This window comes from Phoca vitulina, unplaced genomic scaffold (assembly GCF_004348235.1).
Source record: "Phoca vitulina isolate PV1807 unplaced genomic scaffold, GSC_HSeal_1.0 scaffold6, whole genome shotgun sequence".
Lineage (NCBI taxonomy): Eukaryota > Metazoa > Chordata > Mammalia > Carnivora > Phocidae > Phoca > Phoca vitulina.
Window position 1 is genome coordinate 16136983 of NW_022589709.1, and position 24268 is coordinate 16161250.

A 24268-nucleotide genomic window follows, 5' to 3' on the forward strand; every position below is an offset into this window, starting at 1 on the left:
TGACTCAATTCTTAGTACTTTCCTCCCCTTTTCACTTACTTATAGCAGTCATTTTTTTTTTTAAGATTTTATTTATTTATTTGACAGAGAGAGACATGGCGAGAGAGGGAACACAAGGAGGGGGAGTGGGAGAGGGAGAAGCAGGCTTCCTGCTGAGCAGGGAGCCCAATGCGGGGCTCGATCCCAGGACCCCAGGACCATGACCTGAGCCGAAGGCAGATGCTTAACGACTGAGCCACCCAGGTGCCCCAGCGGTCATTTATTTTTACACCTTCAGTCAACCTCCCACAGCTGACTCCAAAATCCACATTCATAACCTGAACATCTAGGAATTCCATATCTAAACTTCTTCACCATCCTACATGATGTCCCAACTTAAAAATTCTGTCAGCTAAACCTTAACATACTGAAAGGCAAACAACAGCTTGCCCCAGATAGCTCTTTCTTATTCCCCAAAACCTGCAAAGCCACCTCAATATTCCTAGTTACCCAGGTTCACAAATATGGGATTACAGATCTTCCCCAACTTATGATGGTGTTACATCCCAAAATAAACCCATCACAAACTGAAAACTATGAATCCTAAGTTGAAAATGCATTTAAGGGGCGCCTGGGTGGCTCAGTCAGTTAATTGTCTGCCTTCAGCTCAGGTCATGATCCCAGGGTCCTGGGATCCAGCCCCATGTCGGGATCCCTGCTGAGCAGGGAGTCTGATTCTCCCTCTCCTCTTGCTGTCTCTCCCTCTCTTATAAATAAAATCTTAAAAAAAAAAAAAAAAAAGAAACTACATTTAATACAACTAACCTACAGAACATCCTTAGTCTAGCCTACCTTAAATGTGCTCAGAACACTTACATTAGCCTACAGTTGGACAAAATTATCTAACATAAAGCCTATTTTATAATAAAGTGTCGAATATCATAAAACTTATTGAATACTATACTGAAAAACACAATGGTAATTATATTGGTTGCTTACCCTCATGACCCTGACCCCGTGGCTGACTGGGAGCTGCAGCCTGCTGCCACTGCCCAGCATCACAAGAGAGTATCATACCACCTATCACCAGCCACAGAAAAGATCTAAATTTAAACTCTGAAGTATGGTTTCTACTGAATGTGTATGTATCACTTTGCACCATCATAAAATTGTAAGATCGAAAAATCCTAAGTTGAGCCATCGTAAGTCAGGGACTGTCTATACTTTACTTTCTTTTATGTATCCCTATATCCAATAAATTACCAACTCATGCCATTTTTTTCCTATTGGGTTCCTCCCTTTAGTCTCTTCCCACTGTAAGCAATTCTGTGCCAGTGCTTCTCAAACCTTAATACGCATAGGAACCATTTGAGAATCTTGTTAAAATGCAGATTCTGATTTACTAGGTCATGGGTGGGGGCCTGAGATTCTATACTTCTAACATACTCCCAGGTTATTGCAAAGCTGCTGGTCCAGGGACCATACTTTTGAGCAGCTCAGATCACTACTTTCTTTTATTCCCTCAGCACTTGCACAGTTTATCCTATGGTATATTTATCTGTTTACATAGTGTTTTATACTTATTTCATATATGCATATTTTATTATGCTTTCCTAAAAAAGGATTTTGACATATTCAAGAAATAAGATCAAGATTCCTTTTTTTTGGAAAAACAGCAACCAACCCAATGTTGGGCATATTGTGGATACTCAATGCCTGTTGATTGTAAAATGCTTCTGCAGAAAATATAACAATCATCTCTTAAGAAGTTGAAGTAGGTTTATGGACTACTTTTGTCAACTTTTTAAAAAGCATTTCACTGCTAATCAACCTTTTCACCATATAAGACAGAAAAGAAACTTAAAACAGCTTTCTATTCATAGTTAAGAAAGCAAATAGTTAAGTTAGACTTGTGAATTATTGGTTATAGATTTATTCTTCCTTCATCAGTAAAGGATTAAATATACATTTATTTTTTTTTTTTTAAGATTTTATTTATTTATTTGACAGAGAGAGACACAGTGAGAGAGGGAACACAAGCAGGGGAGTGAGTGGGAAAGGGAGAAGCAGGCTTCCCGCGGAGCAGGGAGCCTGATGCGGGGCTCGATCCCAGGACTCTGGGATCATGACCTGAGCCGAAGGCAGACGCTTAACGACTGAGCCACCCAGGCGCCCCTAGTTAAATATACATTTTAAAACAAAAACTAGAAGCCCAGGCAGCAAAAGAAAAAATAAACTGGACTTGATTAAAATTAAAAACTTTTATGTATCAAAGGACATCATCAATAGAGTGTAAAGGCGGGGGGGGGGGGGGGGGGAACGCAGGGGGAGGAGCATAGGGAGAGGGACAAGCAGACTCTGCGCTGAGCACAGAGCTAGATGCAGGACTCGATCTCATGACCCTGCAATAATGACCTAAGCTGAAATAAAGAGTCAGATGTTTATTGATTTGAGCCACCCAGGTGCTCCCTGGGGGGGAAAAAAAGTGAAAAGACAACCCAAAAATGGGAGAAAATATTTGCAAATCATCAATGTGATATGGGTTTAATATACAGAATACATAAAGACCTCCCACAACACAACAAAAAAACCCCCCCAAAACAACCCAATTAAAAAATAGGCAAAGGACTTAAACAGACATTTCTCCAAAGAAGATAAACAAATGTCCAAGAAGCACTTTAATTAAAAGATTCTCAACATCACTAGTCATTAGGGAAATGCAAACCAAAACCACAGCGAGATACCACTTCATACCAACTACAATGGCTATAATTTTAAAAATGTGAGAGAAGTGTTGGTGAACATATGAAGAAACTGAAACCCTTGTATACTGCTGCTGGAATGTAAAACAATGCAGCTACTATGGTAAAGTAAAGCAGTTCCTCAAAAAGGTAAACCATATAACCTAGCAAGAATTACCATATAACCTAACAATTCCACTCTTAGGTATATTATAACCAAAGAATAAAAAACAGGGAGTCAACAGCTCTTTGTACACCAAAGTTCATAGCCACTTACAATAACCAAAAAGTGGGAACAGCCCAAATGTCCATCAATAGAAGAATGGATAAATATGTGGTATATACATACAATGGAATATTATTCAGCCATAAAAAGAATGAGGTACTGATACTTGCTACCACAGGATTAACCTGAAGACATTATTGCTAAGTGAAATATACTACAAACAAAAGGATACATATTGTATTATTCCACTAACATGAAATATCTAAACTTGATAAATTCAGAGACAAAACCTAGATTTAGAAGTTAACAGGGGTTGGGAGAGAGGAGCAGTGGTACTGCTTAATGGATCCAGAGTTTCTGTTGGGAGAGATGAAAAATTTTGGAAATACATAGTGGTGATGGTTGCACACTGTGAGTGTAATTAATGCCACTGAAATGTAGATTTAAAAATGGTTAAAATGGCAAACTTTGTATGTATTTTATCACAAGTTAAAAAATGAAACTAGAAAAAAACTTTTTATTACAGCCCTGAGTTCAAGTTTCTGACTGCCATTTGTAAGCTATTCGACGTTAAGCAAGTTATTTAATTTCTTCCAGCTTCAATCCATCCATAAAATAGAGATATTATCCACCTCCCAGAGTTGTTGAAGACTAAATGAGAAAACAATCACTTAGCACAACACTTGTTACATAATAAATACTGGATAAATGGTAGTTATTATTCAAAAACCACTGTTACTCATCAAGTAGGCAGTCTATAAGGCTACTATAAATGGATATCCAAAAGAATTCCATGATATTCTCAAGACATCCTGAAATAAAGAAATGAATGCCCAGCAGTCAGCTATCCTGCGTAAACCTGGAAACTTATGACCACCAAGGATTAGTCCTCTTGGGGTATCACTGAACATAAGAATAAATGATACACCCAGAAAGTGAGAACCTACTTTGTACATCATTACGTTCATTAAAGAGGTAAACAAAATAAGAAAAGAAGCTAGTTGGCTCTCTTCAACTAATTTCACTTTACTGTTTTTCCCCACATATTTATTTTTAAAAATCATGAGATTTAATTCCTTAGCCAATGCCATGGACTAAAATAAAGCTTTGTCTAGAGGTCCTGAGTTCCAACCCCAGCATCACAATATCATTATAAAAAGGCAGAGAACCATAAAGAATATGCTGTCTAAAAAATGTTCTAGGAGCATGGAAACTTGGAGTGAACTGTTAAATAATCTTGTATATAATATGCTTGTCTTGATGAAAATTAGGCATTTAAAAAATAGTCAAACTAGCTGAAACTCAAAAACAATTCTAGGCAAGGTATGCGAGAGGAAGACACTACAAATGATTCCAAAATAACATGTAACACAAATCTTATAATGTGAATTAAGCAATTTCCGTATTCTACAGTCTTTTGCAAAAATTTCCCAAATTCCTTCAGAGAAGTAAATCACCAGGTAAGGAAGCTTTTCTCCTGTACTGCAATTAACTTGCATACATAAGAGACTTAGATCCAGAGGGAAAGGGAAAGTACAGTATCTCAAATGGCCAAAAAGGTTTTTTAAAGTCGTTTCAAATCAATCTAAAATGGTGAGATTCAACATTACATTCAACAACATTGGTGAATGTAATTAAAACAGTCATGAAAAGCATCAGAAGACTTTATTTTACTTCATGTTAATAAAAGAATTTTTCATAACCCAAACGTCCTGATTAAAACTATGAACCATTATGTTTGAAAAGCGAATGATCTATGCCAACACCCTTAGGAAAAATAGTTTTTCTCTTCTCAACAAAAACCTACTATAATAAGCAAAAACTATTTAATGTGTTAACGTGAAACACTCACCTGAGCTAATTCCTTTAAACCACAATTAACTCTTAACTACCATGACAATAATGACAAATAAAGGCTTCCATAATTAAATTCCAGAAACAATCCTTTTATCCCACACAGCTCCTTCCTCCATCCCAGTTACACGAGGCCCATACTTCCTCTTCAGGAGAAAATAAAGAGGTTTGGTAGTTGGTGTTCCTTTTTTCTAAACTTTACTTTGGAAAGGTATAGCGCAGCTTAAAGTCCAGAGAACTCAGTTCTCAAGGAAACTGATACTAGGGCTATCTAACTAGACACCACTGGTAATAAATTACCGGAAGCTAAGACTTCATGCTTTTAAAAGCCCTTGCTAAGAATGCCTGGCTGTCATAACTCACATTACCAAAAGGCTTAAATAAATTGGTTCAAGTTCATTACCGAGACGAGAAAAATGTTTATTAAAAATTTTAAGTGAGTGCAAAAAAATTAAATTTAATTGAAACTAAACACTACCTATAGCACAGACTAATATATTTTGGTACCATTAATGATCACCTCAATTGCAGGAAGAATCACTGTGACCCCCAATTTGACCTTACCCCAGAGCTGTTTTAAAATCATGCCCTTTTTATCTCCTGCTTTGCTGTCACTGAGGATCTCACTGTTAATGTGCCACCAAGTAATAATGCTATGACATGAAATGCACTATTAAACAGCGTTTTCATGGACAAGTTTTTTTCAAGACACACTTCACTGAACTCTCAAAATACCTGCCCAGGATTTAATCATACAGGAAACCCACAGATTTTAATGAGGTGGCATGGCAAAATATCATGTAATTCAGGAAATTCATCAGTCAAATGTTAGGTGTACACAGTTTATAAATGGAGCTCAAGTGAGAGGGCAAGCAACTGGTCTAAAGAAAAAGTTGTAAACCCTCTCATCCCCAAACGACTTAGCTTAGGAACTTATAAATATGCCCCACATTCTGAGACATCTAACAGAAGGTTGGAACAAAACCTACACTGTCATCTTTGCTATTCCTAGCTGTTTCTTCTTTCACTAAAACATTCTGCCCTCTACACAAGCTATAGAGTGGACTCTGCCAAAGATCATTTAAATAAAGGCAGATTATTATTATACCGCTATACCACAATGCCGATTGAATTACAAAGCTCTCCCCAGCAAACTATTTACAATAAATTAGAAGTGCGTTCCGTGTCAGAAAACTTTTGAAGTACTGATCCTACGGGGCTGAGTCGGACTCCTGTATTTGTACTTTTATCCTACACATTTTCCTTTACGTAAGGCCGATAGGAATTTGACTAGCCCACCCCGACAGCAAACTGGCCCAACACCCGCATGCCGTAGCAAGAAGCCACGTTTTCCTCGGCGGACTGTTTCCCCACCCCTCCTTAAAATAATGCGTGTGGCCACTTGAGACTTCCCCAGCCAAGCTCCAGAAACTTGCAGGTTTAAATGGCCAAACTGGAACCAACCAGGGCAGCTGTCATCTGAAACTCAGGAAAGCTGAGACCAGCCAACTCTGCCGAACGAGGAAGGGTGCGGAGAGATGTGGCGGGGCCCGTCGGAGGGAATGCATTAGGCTCCCCTCCCCAACCCCCCATCAATTCGCTTTTCTGCAACCCCAGCGCCGCCATCCTGTTCCTGAATAATTAAACGGGCTGGGGAGGGAGTGAGGTGGCCAAGCAAGGCAGTTTCTAGTCCGAGTTTCCCAAGCCGAGGCGGTGGGGTCGAGAGGCCAAGGGCTACATCCCCGGCGTGCGAAGGACTTTCCTCAGGGGCCGGGAGGGCAGGGGGCGACCCCGCGGCCGGCGGGGCGGCCGGAAGCGGAGCGCGGGGAGTGACGTGGAGGAGGGGATGACAAAGGGGCGCGGGGGCCCCGGCCGCGCGGCCCGCGGGCCCGCAGGGGCCGGGACAGGTGGCGGGGCCTGGCCGGGAACAATGGGGGGCCGAGGCTGCCCCCTGGCGCTCACCTACCTCCGGTGCCCTCCGAGTTCTCGTTGAGGCTGCCCGAGGAGTCGTGCTGGGCGCCCACACACCCGCCCATGGGGGCCCCCGGCGCCTCGTCCGCCACCTCCGGGCGCTCGTCCGGCCCGCCGCCGCCTCTGCCTCCTCAAGCGCCGCCGCCGCCGCCGCCACCGAGCCCCGGACAGGCGCGCCGCTCCGCTCGCCCGCCGCGGCCCAGCCTCCGCCCCCCTCGCCGCTCCACCCACCGCCTTGGCTCGGCCCCTTCCTCCGCGCCCACTTCTACCTCAGCCCCCGGGCCGCCCGCCCGGCAGGCCTGACCCGCGCGCCGCCCTCGCCTCCGGCTCGGCCCCGCCAGGCCAGGGCTGGCCCATCCCGGGCGGGCCGCAGCGCTCGCCTCGCCCCCTCACAGCCCCGCACACCCGCGTCCAGGCGAGCCCCGCACCGGCGCCGCCGGTCCGCCAGGCCCCATCGGCCCCCGCCCCGCGGCGCCGCCCTCCGCACCCGCGGCCTGGGCTCCGCGGGGCCCGCCCGGAACGGCCGGCGGGGGCGGGGCCGCGGGAGGCCGCGCGCTGATTGGCTGCGGGATGGGGCCGGAGAGCTAGGGCGGTGGGGAGGAGAGGGGAGGGGAGCGGAGCTCTGATGCTGAGGAGCGGAGGCGAAGCGGGGATCGGTCCGGGGGAAGAGGCAGGGAAAGGAGGCGAGAAGGGATAGGAAAAGAAAAGAAAGGAAAGGGAAAAAGGGAGAGGCAGCAGGAAAGGAGGAACAAAAGTGAGAAAGGAGAAGTGGAGAGGGGTGAATTCGAGTTTCTGGCTCCTCCTCGGGCGTCAGCTCTTTTTCTTTCTCGTGGAAGCGGGTCGGAGGGGGCACAGAGAAGTAGTAAAAGAAGCCTCGCAGACGGGGACGAGGCTGGTTCCCAAATCACTGGCGGAGGTGGGTGGGGGGTCCTACCTGAAGGTTGAGGTCCAAGAACCTTTGAGGTTTGTATAGAATTCAGTGGATTGGTACGCGGAGTCTGGGCTTCCCCTTGTCTGCCCCGCTCCCAAGCCCCCCCACCCAAATCACTGTGCCCCATTATTAGACGTAGAGGCGGTCATTGTGGTTGCAAGCTGGACTCAGATTACAGAGGCGAGGCATTCCGTGTAGGAGAGATAAGCGCTGACAGTAGTTTTGAGGGCGTGGGTTCATTTCATCTTCACGGGATTGATTATTCAGACACAATGCTACGTCTCAAGATCCTCCCTTTAGGTATCTTAAGTCGTCTTTAGAACAAAATGAAGTATAAGAAAAATGAAATACCCTGCTTTTTCTAAACTGGAATTTGGTACATGGGCCACGCCCGACATTCTTGGCGGTCGCTAACCTAATCTAAGCCAAATTGTTAATGGTCCCTTCAGAATTGTGTCCTGCTATGATGCCTTAAAATTTTTATCAGCCTGCTTGGGCCTTTATAAAGCTTATTTCTGCCCAAGCTGTTTTAACTATCTGCTCCATTTTTATATCAGACTTTCTTTTTTTAACATCCTGGGTCGGCTTTTGCTTAGCATTAAAAAAAAATTTTTTAAGTGAAATACCTAAGAAAGAGACTCTGCAGCTTGGAATTTGCATATAAATATATTTTCATACACTGCTGGTGGGAGTATAAATTGGTTCAATCTTTTTGCAAAGTAATTTGGAAACAAGGATCAAGAACCTTAAAAATGTTCATACCCTTTGATTTGGGATTATCCCACACACAGGTATCTAGCTCATAGAAATAGTCCAAAATGCAGAGAAAGATTTCTGTCCCTGTGTTTATTTGATAATCAGATAAAAATGAGGGTTTGACAAACAAAATCTTATACTTACATAAAAGCACAGAAATGTCTGGTGAGAAATAGAAATCTGCTGTATTAAATTTATACTGACAAATTAGTGTTGTCCTGGGTAGTCATGAAAATTCAAAAAAGCTTATATACCACCATGTTTTTATGAGTTTTCAGAGGTTGCTCTGACATTCAGGTACTGTGTCACAAAGCCCTCTTCTATCTGATCATTCTCAGCTGAGTATTCACATTGGCAGACAGACATCACTTCATCGCTTCCCTGAAGGAGAGAAGGTGCGTGTTGAATATCTTCAAAGGGGTTGCTTTGTCCTGAATTTTGCTCTAGAAATTGCAGAAACCAAGACTTCCACAATGTCTATTAAACAGATGATAGGCACCCAAGTGATGAGTGTTTCTGATGAGCACTGAGGAGTTGCCCTAGGAAGAGAGAGCCATGTCATTGAGAGGTTTTCAGTTATGGGTATTCTCCACCTCGCTTTTATCTTAGAGCAGAATCACAAGTTCCCAGGAGACAGACATGTGGCAGTTAAGGGCCCCGGCTCTGCTATCAACTTCCTGGGTTGGAATCTGGCTTCCATTCTGTACTAGCTACACGACCTTAAATTTCTATACGGCTCAATTTCCTCACCTCTAAAACTGGGCCAGTAACAATGCTCTAAACTCTGTGGGGGCTCTTTATTAACTCTCCTCTTCTTCATGTCTAGCATCACCTATTTAAACTTACTGCATGGCTCAATCCACTTAAGACCTTCTATAGAAACAGAGCCTTCCGGGTGGCTGGATGGTGGACACTGGGGAGCGTATGTGCTCTGGTGAGCACTGTGAATTGTGGAAGACTGATGAATCACAGACCTGTACCCCTGAAACAAATAATACATTATATGTTAATTAAAAAATTTAAAAAAAACAAAACAGAGCCTTCTTTGTGCACCTGTGTATGTGCTTCTCTATTTTTTATAATGTCTTTATTGAGATAGAATTCATATACCATGTATTTCACCAATTTAAAGTGTATGATTAAAAAAAAATAATAAAGTGTATGATTCAAATTGGTATAGCCACTATGGACAACAGTATGGAGGTTCCTCAAAAAGTTAAAAATAGAGCTACCATATGATCCAGCAATTCCAGTTCTGGGTATTTATCCGAAGAAAATGAAAACATTTGGGGCACCTGGGTAGCTCAGTCAGTTAAGCATCTGCCTTCAGCTCAGGTCATGATCCCAGGGTCCTGGGGTCAGGCCCCACGTTGGGCTCCCTGCTCAGCTGGGAGTCTGCTTCCCCCTCTTCCTCTGTGTGTGCTCTCTCTCTCTCTCTCTCTCTCAAATAAATAAATAAATAAATCTTTGAAAAAGAAAAGAAAAAAAAAAAAGAAAATGAAAGCATTAACTCAAAAAGATGTATGCACCCCCATGTTTATTGCAGCATTATTTACAATAGCCAAGACATGGAAACAAACTTAAGTGCCCATCAATAGATGAATGGATAAAGAAAATGTGAGATATACATACATACACATATTCACACAATGGAATATTATGCAGTCATGAAAAAGAATGAAATCTTGCTATTTGTGACAACACGGATGGACCCTGAGGGCATTATGCTAAGTGAAATAAGTCAAACAGAGAAAGAGAAATACCTTATGATCTCACTTATATGTGGGACTTAAAACAACAATAAAAACAAAACCACTCTAAGCCCGCAGATACAGAAACTGATTGGTGGTTGCCAGAGGTGTGTGTGTGGGGGGGGGGGGGTGGTGGCAGAAGAATGGGTGGAGGGGTCAAAATGTACAAACTTCCAGTTATGAAGTACGTAAGTCATGGGGATGTAACGTACAGCATGGTGACTATAGTAAACACTATATTGTATATTTGAAAGTTGCTAAGGGAGTAAATCTTGAAAGTTCTCATCACAAGAAAAAAATTTTATAACCATGTATGGTGATGGATGTTAATTAGACTTATTGTGGTGATCATTTTGAAATATATACAAATATTGAATAATCATGTTACACATCCAAAACTAGTATGTTACATGACAATTATACCTTGATTAAAATAATAAAAAATAAAGTGTACAATTCAATGGTTTCTAGTATATTTACAATTTTACAATCAATTTTAGAATATTTTCATCACCTCAAAAAGAAAGTCACCGTCTTCGCAGTCACAGTAATTCCCCATTTGCTCCCAGCTCCCAGCTCCAGCCCAGGCAACACTAATCAATTTCTTGTCTCTATATTTTGTCTATTCTGGACATTTCATATAAATGGAATCATATTTGGTCTTTTGTCGCTGATTTCTTTTATGTAGCATAATGTTTTCAAGGTTCATCCATATTGTATAATGTATCAGTACTTCATTCCTATTTATGGCTGATTAATTTTCTATTGTGTGGATATAGCACATTGTGTTTATTCATCACTTGATGAGCATTTGGGTTGTTTCCACTTTTGGGGTATTATGAATAAAGCTGTTATGAACACTCATGTACAAGTTTTTGTGTGGACATATGTTTTCAGTTATTCTGGGCATATACCTAGGAGTGGAATTGCTTGGGCCTATGGTAACTCTATGTTTAACTTTCTGAGGAATTGGCAAAGTATTTTCCAAAATGTCTGCACCATTTTATATTCCCACCAGTAATTTATAAAGAAATGTGAAATGGTACAGCTGTTTTTGATATGTAGGGTATCTTGCTGTAGTTTTGACTTGTACTTCCTAATGATTAATAACGTTGAATGCCTTTTCATGTACTTACTGACCATTTCCAAACATTTTTGGAAAAATGTTTACTCACTTTGCACATTTTTAAATAGTTTTGTCTTTTTATATTGAGTTGTAAGGGTTCTTTCTATATTCTGACTACAAATCCCTTAGCAGATACATGATTTACAAATATTTTCTCCCATATTTCCATAATTTTCTTGATAGTGTCCTTTGAAGCATGAAAGTTTTCAATTTTCATAAAGTTCATTTTTCCAATTTTTTCTTTGGTTACTTGTGCTTTGGGGCTCATGTCTAAGAAACCACTGTCTAACACAAAGTCATGAAGATCTACACCTCTTTTCCTCTAAGAGTTTTATAGTTTTACCTCTGACATTTAGGTCTTTAACCCACTTTGAATTAATTTTTTAGTTTGGTGTGAGGTAGGGGTCCAACTTCATTCTTTTGCATGTGGATTTCCAGCGTTCCACAATTTGTTGAAAAGACCATTCTATTCTCCCCTGAATTGTCTTCGCATTCCTGTTAAAAACCAATTAACCATAAATATATCAGTTTATTTCTAGACTCAGTTCTATCCCATTAGTCTCTTTTTTTTAAAGGTTGGGTTTGTAAGAAAGCACTATGCCAAATGTGGGGCTTGAACTCACCACCCTGTTATCAGGAGTCACAGGCTCTACTGACTGAGCCAGCCAGGTGCCCCTATTCCATTGGTCCTTATGTCTATCCTTACGCCAGTACTACACTGTCTTGAGTACTGTAGTTTCATAGTAAGTATTGAAGTTAGGAATTATGAGTCTCCCGACTTTGTTCTCCCTTTTAAGATTGTTTTGGCTATTCTGGGTCCCTTATTTTTCCACATGAATTTTATCAGCTTGTCCATTTCTGGAAAAAAAAAAAAAAGGAGCTGGAATTTTGATGGGAAATGTGTTGAATCTATAGATCAATTTGGTGACAATTGCCATCTTAATAATATTAAGCCTTCCATTTTAAGAATATGGATATCTTTCCACTTATTTATGTCTCAAATTCCTTTCAATGACATTTTGTAGTTTTCAGTGTACAACACTTGTACTTCTTAAATTTATTCCTAAGTATTTTTATTTTTTTCATACTATTGTAAATTCTATGATTTGCTATTTACAAATGGATTATTGTCCTAATTTCCTTTTCAGGTTGTTCATTACAAGTGTATAGAAATACAATTGATTTTTGTATATTGATCAGGTATCCTGCAACCTTGCTGAGCTCATTTATTGGTTTATTGATTTTCCCTTCTTGTATTTTGGAGCTTTGTTGTTTGGTGTTATGTGTTTATAATTGTTATATCTCCAGTGCCTTCTATACTTAGCTAATTCTTCAAGGAGAATTGGCAAGGGAGAAAGAAAAAGGGGAAGTATGGAGGAGGGAAAAAGGGAAGGGAGAAATGAAGTCCAATAGCTGTCAAACTTTAGTATGGATTTCAGTGACCTGGGGAGATTTTTAATATCATGATTTCCCAGAGATTCTGATTTGGTTTGGGATGGAGTCTGGCAACCAGCATTTTGAACTCGCATATCAGGCATTTCCTGATGCAGTTTAGACCACAGATGGGATTTTATTTTATTTTTTTTTTTTAAAGATTTTATTTATTTATTTGAGAGAGAGAGAATGAGAGACAGAGAGCACGAGAGGGAAGAGGGTCAGAGGGAGAAGCAGGCTCCCCACTGAGCAGGGAGCCCAATGCGGGACTCGATCCCGGGACTCCAGGATCATGACCTGAGCCGAAGGCAGCCGCTTAACCAACTGAGCCACCCAGGCGCCCCACAGATGGGATTTTAAAGAACACACCTCCTTGAAAAACTCAATTCTCCCCACTCTGCCAAACTGTTTTTTAGTCTTTTTCATCCTCCACAAATGGCATCATAATCCATCCAATTGCTCAAGCCCCAAACCCAAGAGTTATTGGTGATTCCTCCATCTTCTTTACCTCTCACACCTATTCCATTATCAAGTCCTCTTTATTCTATCCATTAAATATATTCTGAGTTTTTAGGCACCTGGGTGGCTCAGTTGGTTAAGCGTCTGCCTTTGGCTTGGGTCATGATCCCAAGGTCCTGGGATTGAGCCCCATGGTGGGCTCCCTGCTCAGTAGGGAGTCTGCTTCTCTCTCTCCCTCTGCTCCTCCCCACTGCTCATGCTCTCTCTCTCCCTCTCTCTATCTCTAGCTCTCTCTCTCAAATAAATAAAACAGAATCTTAAAAATATATGTATATATTCTGAGTCTCTCCACTTTTTCTCTTTCTCTAGCCACCTCCAAATCTCACCTTGGCTACTGCAAAACCCTTTTAACTGGCCTTTCTGTGTCCTTTCTTGCCTCATCTTACAATACATTCTCCAGCCAGCATGATTTTTAAAAAATTTAATACACTATACTTCACATCTTAAAGTGTACATTTTTATAAGTTTGACATGTGTATACACCTGTGAAACCATCACCATAATCAAGATAATATGTCCATTATTCCAAAAACTTTCCTTATGCCCCTTGGTAATCCCTTTCTATTGTCCCTCCCCAGTCACCTGTCCCCAGGCAACCACTGATCTGCTTTATGTCACTACAGATTACTTTGCATTTTCTAAAAATTTCTGTAAGTGAATATATACAGTATGTACTCTTTTTGGTATGGCTTCTTTCACTCAGCATAATTATTTTGAGATTCATCCATATTATAAGGTTTATTCCTTTTAATTAATGAATAGTTTTCCATCGTACAGATATACCAGTTTGTCGATTGTGTGGATATACCATGTTTTCACGATTACAGGTAAAGTTGCTATGAATATTCATATACATATCTATGTATGGGCACATGTTTTCCTTTCTCCTGGGTAAATGGCTAGTAGGAGAATGGATGGAATATATGGTAGTTTGTTGTTGTTGTTGTTGTTGTTTGTTGTTTTTAAGAAACTGCCAAACTATTTTCCAAAGTGGTCTTACCATTTACATTCCTACCAGTATTGTATGAAAACTATTTCCTTCACATCCTCACCAACACTTGTTTTGGGCCAGTTTTAAATATTAGCCGTTCTGATAGATACGTAATGGATATCTTATTGTAGTTTTAATTTCCATTTCCCTAATAAGTAATGATGCTAGACATTTTTTTCATGTGATTATTTACCATTTGTATATCTTCTTTGGTAAAGTATAAGTTCAAATCTTTTGCCCATTTGTAAATTGTGTTGTTTGTTTTCTTATTATTGAAAGTTCTTTCTTATTATTGAAAGTTCTTTGAGAGTTCTTTATATTTTCTGGATGCAACTCTTTTATCTAATATATGACTTGCAGATACAGACTCCCAGTCCTTGCCTTGTCTTTTTATTCTCTTAACAGTGTCTTGTGAAAAAGCAGAATTTTAAATTTTTTATAAAGTCCAATTTATTAATGTGTTCTTTTATGGATCATGCTTTTGGTGTCATATATAAGAAATCCTTGCCTAAACCAAAGTCAAAAAGGCTTTCTCCTAGGTTCTCTTCTTGAAGATTTAGAGTTTGGGGGTTTACATTTAGGTCTATAATCCACACTGGGTTAATTTTTGTATATGGTGTGAGGTATGGGTCAAAGTTTGTTTTTGTTTTGTTTTGTTTTGTTTTATTTTTTTTTTTATTTATTTGCAAGAGAGAGAATGAGAGACAGAGAGCATGAGAGGGAGGAGGGTCAGAGGGAGAAGCAGACTCCCTGCTGAGCAGGGAGCCTGATGTGGGACTCGATCCCGGGACTCCAGGATCATGACCTGAGCCGAAGGCAGTCGCTTAACCAACTGAGCCACCCAGGCGCCCCAAAGTTTGTTTTTTGTTTTTGAAAAAAGATATCCATTTGTTCAGCAACATTTTGTTTTGTTTTGTTTCTGTTTTTTTTTTTAGAGAGAGAGAGAGAGTGGGAAGGAGGGGCAAAGGGAGAGAGAGAGAATCTTAAGCAGGCTCCTCACCCAGCATGGAGTCCATGGCGGGGCTCAATCTCACAACCTTGAGATCATGACCTGAGCCAAAATCAAGAGTCAAACGCTTAACCGACTGAGCCATCCAGGCACACCTTTTCAGCAACATTTGTTGAATGATGTCCTTTCTCCACTCAACTGCCTTTGCATCTTTGTAAAAAAGAGAGTTGTCCATATACATGTGGGCATCTATTTCTGAACTTTCTACCCTGCTTCATTGATCTATTTGTCTTTCTTGATGCCAATACCATATTGTCTTGATTACTGTAACTTTATAACAAGTCTTGATATCAGGTTGTATTAATCCTCCAATGTTGTTCTTTCTTTTCAAAGTAATTTTGACTATTCTAGGCTCTTTGCATTTCCATATGAATTTTAGAACTGTCCTTTCAATTTCTACCAAAAAGAAAACCTGTTGGGACTTTGACTGAGATAACATAGAATATATAGGTAAATGTGGGGAGGATTGACATACTAACAATATTGAATCTTCCGACCCATGAATATGGTATATCTCTATTTTTTATTTTTTAAAAAAGATTTTATTTATTTATTTGACACAGAAAGAGAACACAAGTAGGGGGAGCAGGAGACAGAGGGAGAGGGAGAAAGAGGCTCCTCGCCAAGCAGGGAGCCTGATGCAGGGCTCGATCCCAGAACCCCAGGATTATGACCTGAGCCAAAGGCAGCCACTTAACCAACGGAGCCACTCAGGCACCCCTGGTAGATCTCTCTTTATATACATCTTTAATTTCTCTCAGCAATGCTTTATGGTTTTGAGTGCACAGGTCTTGCACAGCTTTTGTCAGATGCATTCCTAAGGACTTCAGTTTTTGATAGTATTGAAAATAGTATATTTTAAAGATTTATTTATTTATTTGAGGGGGGAGCAGAGGGAGAGAATCTTCAAGCAGACTCCCCACTGAGTGTGGAGCCCGATGTGGGGCTTAATCTCACAACCCATGAGATCATGACCTGAGCTGAAACCAAGAGTCAGATGCTTAACCAACTAAGCCACCCAGATGCCCTGAAAATCGTATTGGTTTTATAATTCCAGTTACTGCTTATTTGTTGCTAATACATAGATATACAATTGATTTTTGTATGTTGATATTATATCCTACAGACTTGCTAAGTCATTTATTAGTTCTAGTAGTTCTTTTAGAGATTCCATTGGATTTTCTAAATAGATGATTATGTTGCCTGTGAATAAAGAGAATTTTGCTTTTTCTTTTCCAATTTTTTTTCCTTGTCTAATTTCACTAATTAGTAGGCATTACAATATTGAATGGAAATGGTGAGAGCAGGCATCTTTACTTGTTCTTTATCTTAGGGAAAAAGCATTCATTCTTCATCATTATGTATGATGCTAGCTGTAGGCTTATTTTTAAATATTGTGGCAACATATACATCACATGAAATTTTGGTATTAGATATTTTAGTTTTATGGAAGGCAGAAAGGAACTCTAAAGAACACAGGAATGGCCAACTGAGAAGCAGCCATGCCCCCTAGGGCAGAGATTGTGTGTTTAAGGAAGAAGCCCCTGTAGGGTGAAGAGCCAGACCTTCTTAGAAAGGACATGGACCTGGATCTATCAATGGCAGAGAGGTTATTATTAGGCCACACTAGTGAAGTTGCTGGGAACTACTCTCCAGGAATGGCTAGAAATTTGTCCTATAGGGTGCTGGGAACTGTTCAGAGGAGGTATCTCACCATAGCCTTGAAACTAGGTGATGGGCCGTGCCTGTGGAGGCTGCAACTTGCTAGGTGTTGTTAGCTCCTGTGTATTGCAGGAGCCAGGCCTTGGGAGAACTGCTACAGCTTCAGGAGCATGGAGTTGGAGCAGCCATGGATCCTGAAGGGGTTGCATTAGAGAAGCTCTCTGTACTGCAGGAACTAGACAAGGGACAGGCTCACGTATCTCAGAGGCCCGGCTCTGGAGAAGCCACCCACACTGAGGGAGCCTACTGAGTGAGGGAATGGGAATTCTTCTTGCCATAACTCTCCAGTGCCCTCTACTGTCAAAGTTAAACATGTGCCAACTGACAAAGGCACAATATTTAAAGGGCCCATATCCATTTTCACAGAGCAGGCAATGAAGAGTGAATTTGGATCTGAGATGCAATAATTTAATAACTGCCATAATTTTCTACCTGAAAATTTAAAAATCTTATATTTAACAATGATTGGGTATAAGGGAATTACTGAAGTTACAGAATTGCTGCATATCAGAATCCATGGGATATATGTAAAACATATATCCCAAAGAAAATTCATATATCTAAGAAAAATTCATATCCCTAAAGCCTATATTGATAAAATTAAACAATAAATTGAATTAAATTGAAATTAATTAAATTCCCAATTCAAGTTAGAGAAAGAACAAAAGAAACCACAAGGAAGGGGTGCCTGGGTGGTGCAGTTGATTGAATGTCTGACTTGGTTTTCAGCTCAGGTCGTGATCTCAGGGTTGTGAAATCAAGCCCCACATGAGGCTCTGCACTCAGCACAGAGTTTGCTTGAGTTTCTCTCCCCCTCTGCCCCCCCACCCCCGTGCACACTCTCTCTCTCAAATAAATAAATCTTAAAAAAAAAAAGAGAGAGAGAAAGAAACCACAAAGAAGGAAATAATAAAGAACTAGAAAACAGTAGATCAAAATAAATAAAAATTCTGGTTCTTTGAATAAAGTCAGAAAATAGACAAACCACTAGCTAATTTAAATTAGAAGTGTATGCAGAGGAGAAAGCAGAAATATGTGGAATAAGAAATGACAAGAGGAAAGTAGCTATTAATACAGAGGAAGCCAGAAAGTCATAAAAGAGTCCTTTACATACATAGCCCTATGCAAAGAAATTTATAAACCTAATGCAATGGATAATGTCTTAGAAAAATACAGTTGACCAAAACTGACCTTCCCAAAATAAAAAGTTAAACAAACCAATCTCAAGGAAGAAATACAGAATGTTATCAAAGAACTATCCCACATCAAAACACCAAGCTCAGATAGTTTCACAAGAGAATTCTACCAAATCTTAGAAAATAGCCCCACTGCTACATAAATCGTTCTGGAGTAGAGAAAATAAAGGTGAACTTCTAAATTCTTTATATGAAGTAGGTTAGCATTGATATTTCAAGCTGATAAAGATATCCCACACATGATAAAATTATAAACCAATACCATTTACAAATATTCTTTTTAAAAATCTGAAATAAAATATTAGCAAACAGACTCAAACACCACATTTAGAAAATAATAAACCATGACCAAATGGGGTTTATAATAGAAATGCAAGGATGGTTCAATATTAGGATATATATTAATATAATTCAACATATTTATAGATCCAAGAAGAAAAATCATGTGATTATTCCCATATGTGCTTTAAAAACGTTGACAAAATTCAACATCCATTCCAAAAAATGAACAGATAAAAACTAACCAAAACCAAAACCAAAAATTCTTGAGGAAACAGGAATGGGTGAATACTTCCTTAACATGATGAAATATATTACCTTAGTCCTAAAGCCAGTATCTTATTTAAGGGGAAAATACTAAAGATCAGGAATAAAGCAAGAATACCCACTAACCCTACTATTATTTGAGATTATCCTGGGAGTATAGGCCAATGCAGTTAGACAAGGAATATGGAAGCAGTGACTTTCTTTCACCATACTTTTTTTGTGTGGTTTTTCTTTGGGAAGCATATTAATGTTTTATATACTCAAAAAATAACATTAAGTCAACAAGAATGAGGGGACCGCAAACACCTAAAACTGAAAGCAAACCAAAACAAATGAAATCAGCAGCATTTCCAATGAATAAGATAATCACACAAAAAGGAAGAGAAGAACTGATCCAAGTAACTTATGTATACACCATTTGTGTATTTGTTCTCAGTTTTGGTCAGGGTTGGGGTTGTGGGAGAAACTGCAAACAAATCCTGAATTCTTTTTTATTATATTTGATTTTTATACTGATATGAGCAAAATAATTCTGAAACTGCTTTAGATATATTTTAGGATTAAGCAAATGAGTAGATGTTTTGATATTTTTGGGAGCTGGGGTTCTCATTGTAGATAGAGATAAAACTAGGATGGGGGAGACAGAATGGAATTGAAGGTGTTGGTATGAGATCATGATTTCTAAAATAGGTATAAGAGTGTGTAGGGGCTCCTGGGTGGCTCAGTTGGTTAAGTGTCTGCCTTCGGCTCAGGTCATGATCCCAGGGTCCTGGGATCGAGCCCTGCACTGGGTTCCCTGCTCAACGGGGAGTCTGCTTCCCCCTCTCCCTCTTCTTCCCCCCACCCCCCGGCTTGTGTGCTCTCTCTCACTCACTCTCTCTCTCTTTCAAATAAATAAATAAAATCTTAAAAAAAAAAAAGAATGTGTATATATGTATTTTGTACTATTCATGGTTCTCCAGAAACAAAAACAGTATATCTGATATATGATTATCTGTCTATATCTATATATAATTATTATGAAGAATTGGCTCATACGATTAGGGAGGCTGAGAAGTCCCTCAATCTATGGTCTGTAAGATGGAGATTCAGGAAAGCTGATTCAGTTCAAGTCCAAAGGCCTGGAACGCAGAGGTGCTGATGGTGTAAACCCCAGTCTGAAGGCCAGAGAAAATGAGATGAGATGTCCCAGTGAGGCAGACAAAGGGGGCAAATTCCTCCTTCCTCTACCTTTTGTGCTATTGAGGCCTTCAGTGGATTTTATGATGTCCACCCACATTGGAGAGGGTCATCTACATTATTGAGTCCACTGATTCAAATGCTAATCTCATTCAGATAAACCCTTCACAGACACCCCCAGAAATAATGTTTAATCTAGTCACCCTGTGACCAGTCAGATTGACACATAAAGTTAACCATCACATATGTTTACATACGCATGTTTATATGTGTATGCACATATTTTATATGTTTGTGTGCATGTGATTATGTATGTGTGTGTGGCTAGAAGCAAAATAGTTATTAGCATGTCTCATACACAGATCTTGGGTTCTAATACCATTCCACATTATCAGGAAGCAGGACTCCTTGTAGAAATGGCGTATTTCAGGGCTGAAGGAGAAAAAGTACAAAATGAGCTCAAAACATCTTGTTTTGCCATAAGATTAAAAAATGCCAAAAAAAGAATGATGGAGACATGTCACAAGGACACAAGACCCAACCTGAAGGGGCTGTCATTTGCCAGATCTAGGACAATTTGAGCACCAAAATAATTCAGGACAATAATGAATTATAAATCCTTGAAGAGAATAGAAATCCATTAATATATACACATAATAAATAGATAAATAGATGAGACCCAGAGAGGGCTCTTGCTTATAGTAGAATGAGGAGTGCTGACTGGTGAATATGAAGGAAGTGCTGGGGCTGGCAAGTCATCATTGTTCAAGTGCAATCGTTGTAATGGACTAAATGTTTGTGTCCCCCCCAAATTCGTATGTCGGAGCTCTAATGTGATGGTCTTCGGAAGTAGGACTGTTGGGAAGTGATTAGGTCATGAGAGTGGAGTCCCCATGATGGGCCTAGTGTCCTTATCAGAAGAGGAAGAGAGGTAGCCCTCTCTCTGTCTCTGTCAGCTGAGGATGCAGCTTTGTATTTGCCATCGGCAAACCAGGAAGCGGGTCGTCACCGGAACCTGACCATGCAGGCGACTGATTTCAAACTTCCAGCCTCCAGAACTGTGAGAAAGAAATGTTTCTGGTATTCTGTTATAGCAGCCTGAGCTAAGACAGCAGCAAAGATTGGTTCAGGCAAAAATCATCAATGGACGCTAAATATCTGGAGAAAAATTTGATGAAGAGCTGGATATTTGCATTGTCTTAAAATATCTCCCCACAGATTGCTTATTCATTGCAAGTGGAAAACCAGTAATGATATGGAAGTAAAAAAATACACAATACCTTGACCAAATGATTAAATGGACATCATGTGCCTCCAAATGGGATTTTCTGAGAATGACAATATCACTTCTTTGGTATTCCAACTGGAGATGTATAGCCTGAATGGAATTATGAGAAAGTACTAAACACAAAACGAAGACATTCTATAATAGAAAGAAGGGAGAGGGGTGCCTGGGTGGCTCAGATGGTTGAGCGTCTGCCTTCAGCTCGGGTCATGATCCCAGGGTCCTGAGAGCGAGCCCCGCATTGGGCTCCTTGCTCAGTGGGGAGCCTGCTTCTCCCTCTCTTTCTCCTGCTCCCTCTGCTTGTGCTCTCTCTGTCAAATAAATAAATAAAATCTTTAAAAAAAAAAAAGAAGGGAGAGGTTGTATTTTTTTTTTAATGTCAATGTTATTACAGTCCAAGAACAGCTAAGAAACTGTTCAGATTACAGAAGACTAAAGAGACATGATTCTATAGAGGACATTATTGGCTCAATTGATAAAATTGGAATATGAATAGTAGAGTAAGTAAAGATACTGTATCAATGTGAAATTTCCTGCAGTTAACGATTGCTCTGTGGCTATGAAAGAGAACGTTCTTATTCTTAAGCAAACCACACTGATGGATTTAGGGGTGAAAACATATGATATATATAACTTACTCTCAAATGTTCCAGAAAAAAAATTATATAGAAGGAGAGCAAATGATAAAACAAATGGGACAAAATGTTAATGACTAGTATATCCAGATTAAAAAAAAAAAAAAAAAAGATGTTCTTTGGATTATTCTTGCAACTTTTTGATATGTTTGAAATTATTTCCAAATAAGTTATACCCTCCCATGGGTCTTCAGTTCAGTAGAGACCAGCTAATATCAGTCGGGGTCAACTGGACTGTGTTTCAGGTTGAGGGTGGAGTCAAGGCCAGCCTCAGGTGTCTGTCATTGCCCTTGGAGCAATGTGTTAGGGTATGTTCTTCTCATGGCTAAGGCAGTGGTGGAAGAAGGCACAGCCAACTGCCCAAACACAGGCTGAGATCTCTGCTTGCGGTGCATTTACCAACATCCCACTGGTCAAGGCAAGTCACATGACCAAGCCCAAAGTCAAGGGGTAGAAAAGTCCACTCTGTCCCTAGTGAAAGAAAGTGAAAAATTCCAGGCAAAAGGAGTGGATACAGGGAAGGGTGAAAACTTGGGGCCAAAAATAATTTAAACTTTCACAGGTGGCCAACATGAAGACGTGGTAACTAGTCAGAAAAATACTTGTTAAAGTATAGCAAGCCAGGATGCTAATTGGTAGGGATAAAAATATTGCTTTTTTCCTGTGATTTTGCCTCTGAAAAGGGCAATGTGGCAGCTAACAAGCAGCAAAGAGAGAGGCTGATTGCTTCAGCCTGCTTTACTGACTCATCATCTCCACTTGTGGAGGCTTCCCTAGTTTAAGTACCTGATTTTTATCTTTTCATCAAGGGAGAAAGCACAGGGAAATGACAAGGAATAGATGCATACAGTGGAATGCCATACCTTCATCTATGTCTGGAAAGACACAACTATTGGTTATTTGTGCCAGAGTCTCTTAGGGTGGCAGGTAGGACCTTTCAAGAAACGAAGTTCAGAAAGTTGCTTGTTAAGCAAATAATTTGAGCAGATGGAGTTGGATCTTCCCAAGGAATGTTTTTCTTACCTTATGCCTTCTCTTTTTCTAGTCTGCAAATAAGCAGATGTTCTTTTCTCTGGATAACTGTAGTAAGCCTGAAAACCAGAGTATTCTCTCTATGTTGAAGAGACCCCACAAAGGCTTGCTCTCCAACAATTTTCTGGACCCCATACAGAACACTGTATTATGACAAGACAACAGACTTATTGCAACAGCTGAATGAAGGTTAGATTTTAGTTTGTGTACTTTGTGCTTGCCCAGTATTCATTCATCCTTCCTCCAGTAATAGTGCCCGGAATTCCCTTTGAAGACCCAATTCCCCCCACTCATGACTCAATCCATATGGTTCTCATGGAGCCCATTCCTTCCCCTACTCCAGGGTGGTCCTGACACCCAGACTTGAGCCAATCAGTGTATTCCAAACCCATGATTGGTTTATGAGGGGCCTATGACTCACTTTGGGAGACAATAAGAGTCAGATCCAGGACTTTTTTTTTTTTAAACAACTGTTTAGAAGAAAGAATCTCCTTTTTTCTGAACATGAATTTGGGATGAGGTAAACCTGGAGCTGCTTGGAGTCCCCATTAAGGGAAAAATTGGGGCCACTTTCCAATAGGGGAGAGCCTACCCAAGAGGGAAGCCGACATAGAGGGAAATACAGCTGAGAAGAAAAAAACCAAATCCTGAAAATCATCTGAGCTGAATCCAGTGATGCCTACATTTACTCCCTGGAACTTGCAGTTCCCTGAGTCAATATATTTTAATTTTATTCCCCTGTACATTTTATTCCCTATAAATCTGTTTGAGTGGGGTTTCTCTTGCTTGAGAGGAGGAGCCCGTTTTGTCTTTGTCTCCCAAGCACCTCAAACAATCCCTAGCACACTTGAGAAGAATCTTCCTTGTATGCCAATTTAAAGGGCTTAGACTCTCCTGGGCCGGTGAGGAGTAACAGAAGCAGCAGAGATACAAGAGGCATTTTGTGTATCAGAGCTTTAGGGGGGGGCAGAGCTTGGTGTTTTTGCTACATTCAAAAGCAAGCAGTAGGGAACTCAATACCATTACCTCATAGCTCCCTAGCTGAACTCACACAGCCTCTGACCACAAGAGGCCAGAGCCGTAACAGAGTTATATCCTCCCCCCATAGGCATGTGAGGGTTAGGGCTTCTGTTCGGTAGTTCCCCGCCAAACGCCTCCCCCTCACCGTACCTGGACTGCTCCCAGAAGGAGACTTCTAGGTATCACAAGGCAGGTAGGCACACATTCAGAGCAGGCATAAAGCACACTTCATTCCGCATGGTAGCATCAGGCATTCGTTAAAGGAATACACTAGCTGTGGGTGATTAAAATCTAATTGAAATAGGCATCGTATGAATGGCTTCCGGAACCCAGGCAAAAGAACACTGTTAAATGTCTGCAAATTA

At 40.4% G+C, this 24268-nt stretch overlaps 1 protein-coding gene across 1 annotated transcript in view; it reads right to left on the reverse strand.

Moving 5' to 3' along the window:
* UBTD2 (ubiquitin domain containing 2) overlaps positions 1–7026 on the reverse strand; it is a 64180-nt gene extending 57154 nt beyond the window's left edge. Inside the window, exon 1 of the mRNA XM_032403715.1 lies at positions 6767–7026. Within this exon, the coding sequence (XP_032259606.1) occupies positions 6767–6836 (70 nt within the window). The 5' untranslated portion in view covers positions 6837–7026. The remainder of the gene's footprint in view (positions 1–6766) is intronic.
* Positions 7027–24268: the final 17242 nt, after the last annotated feature.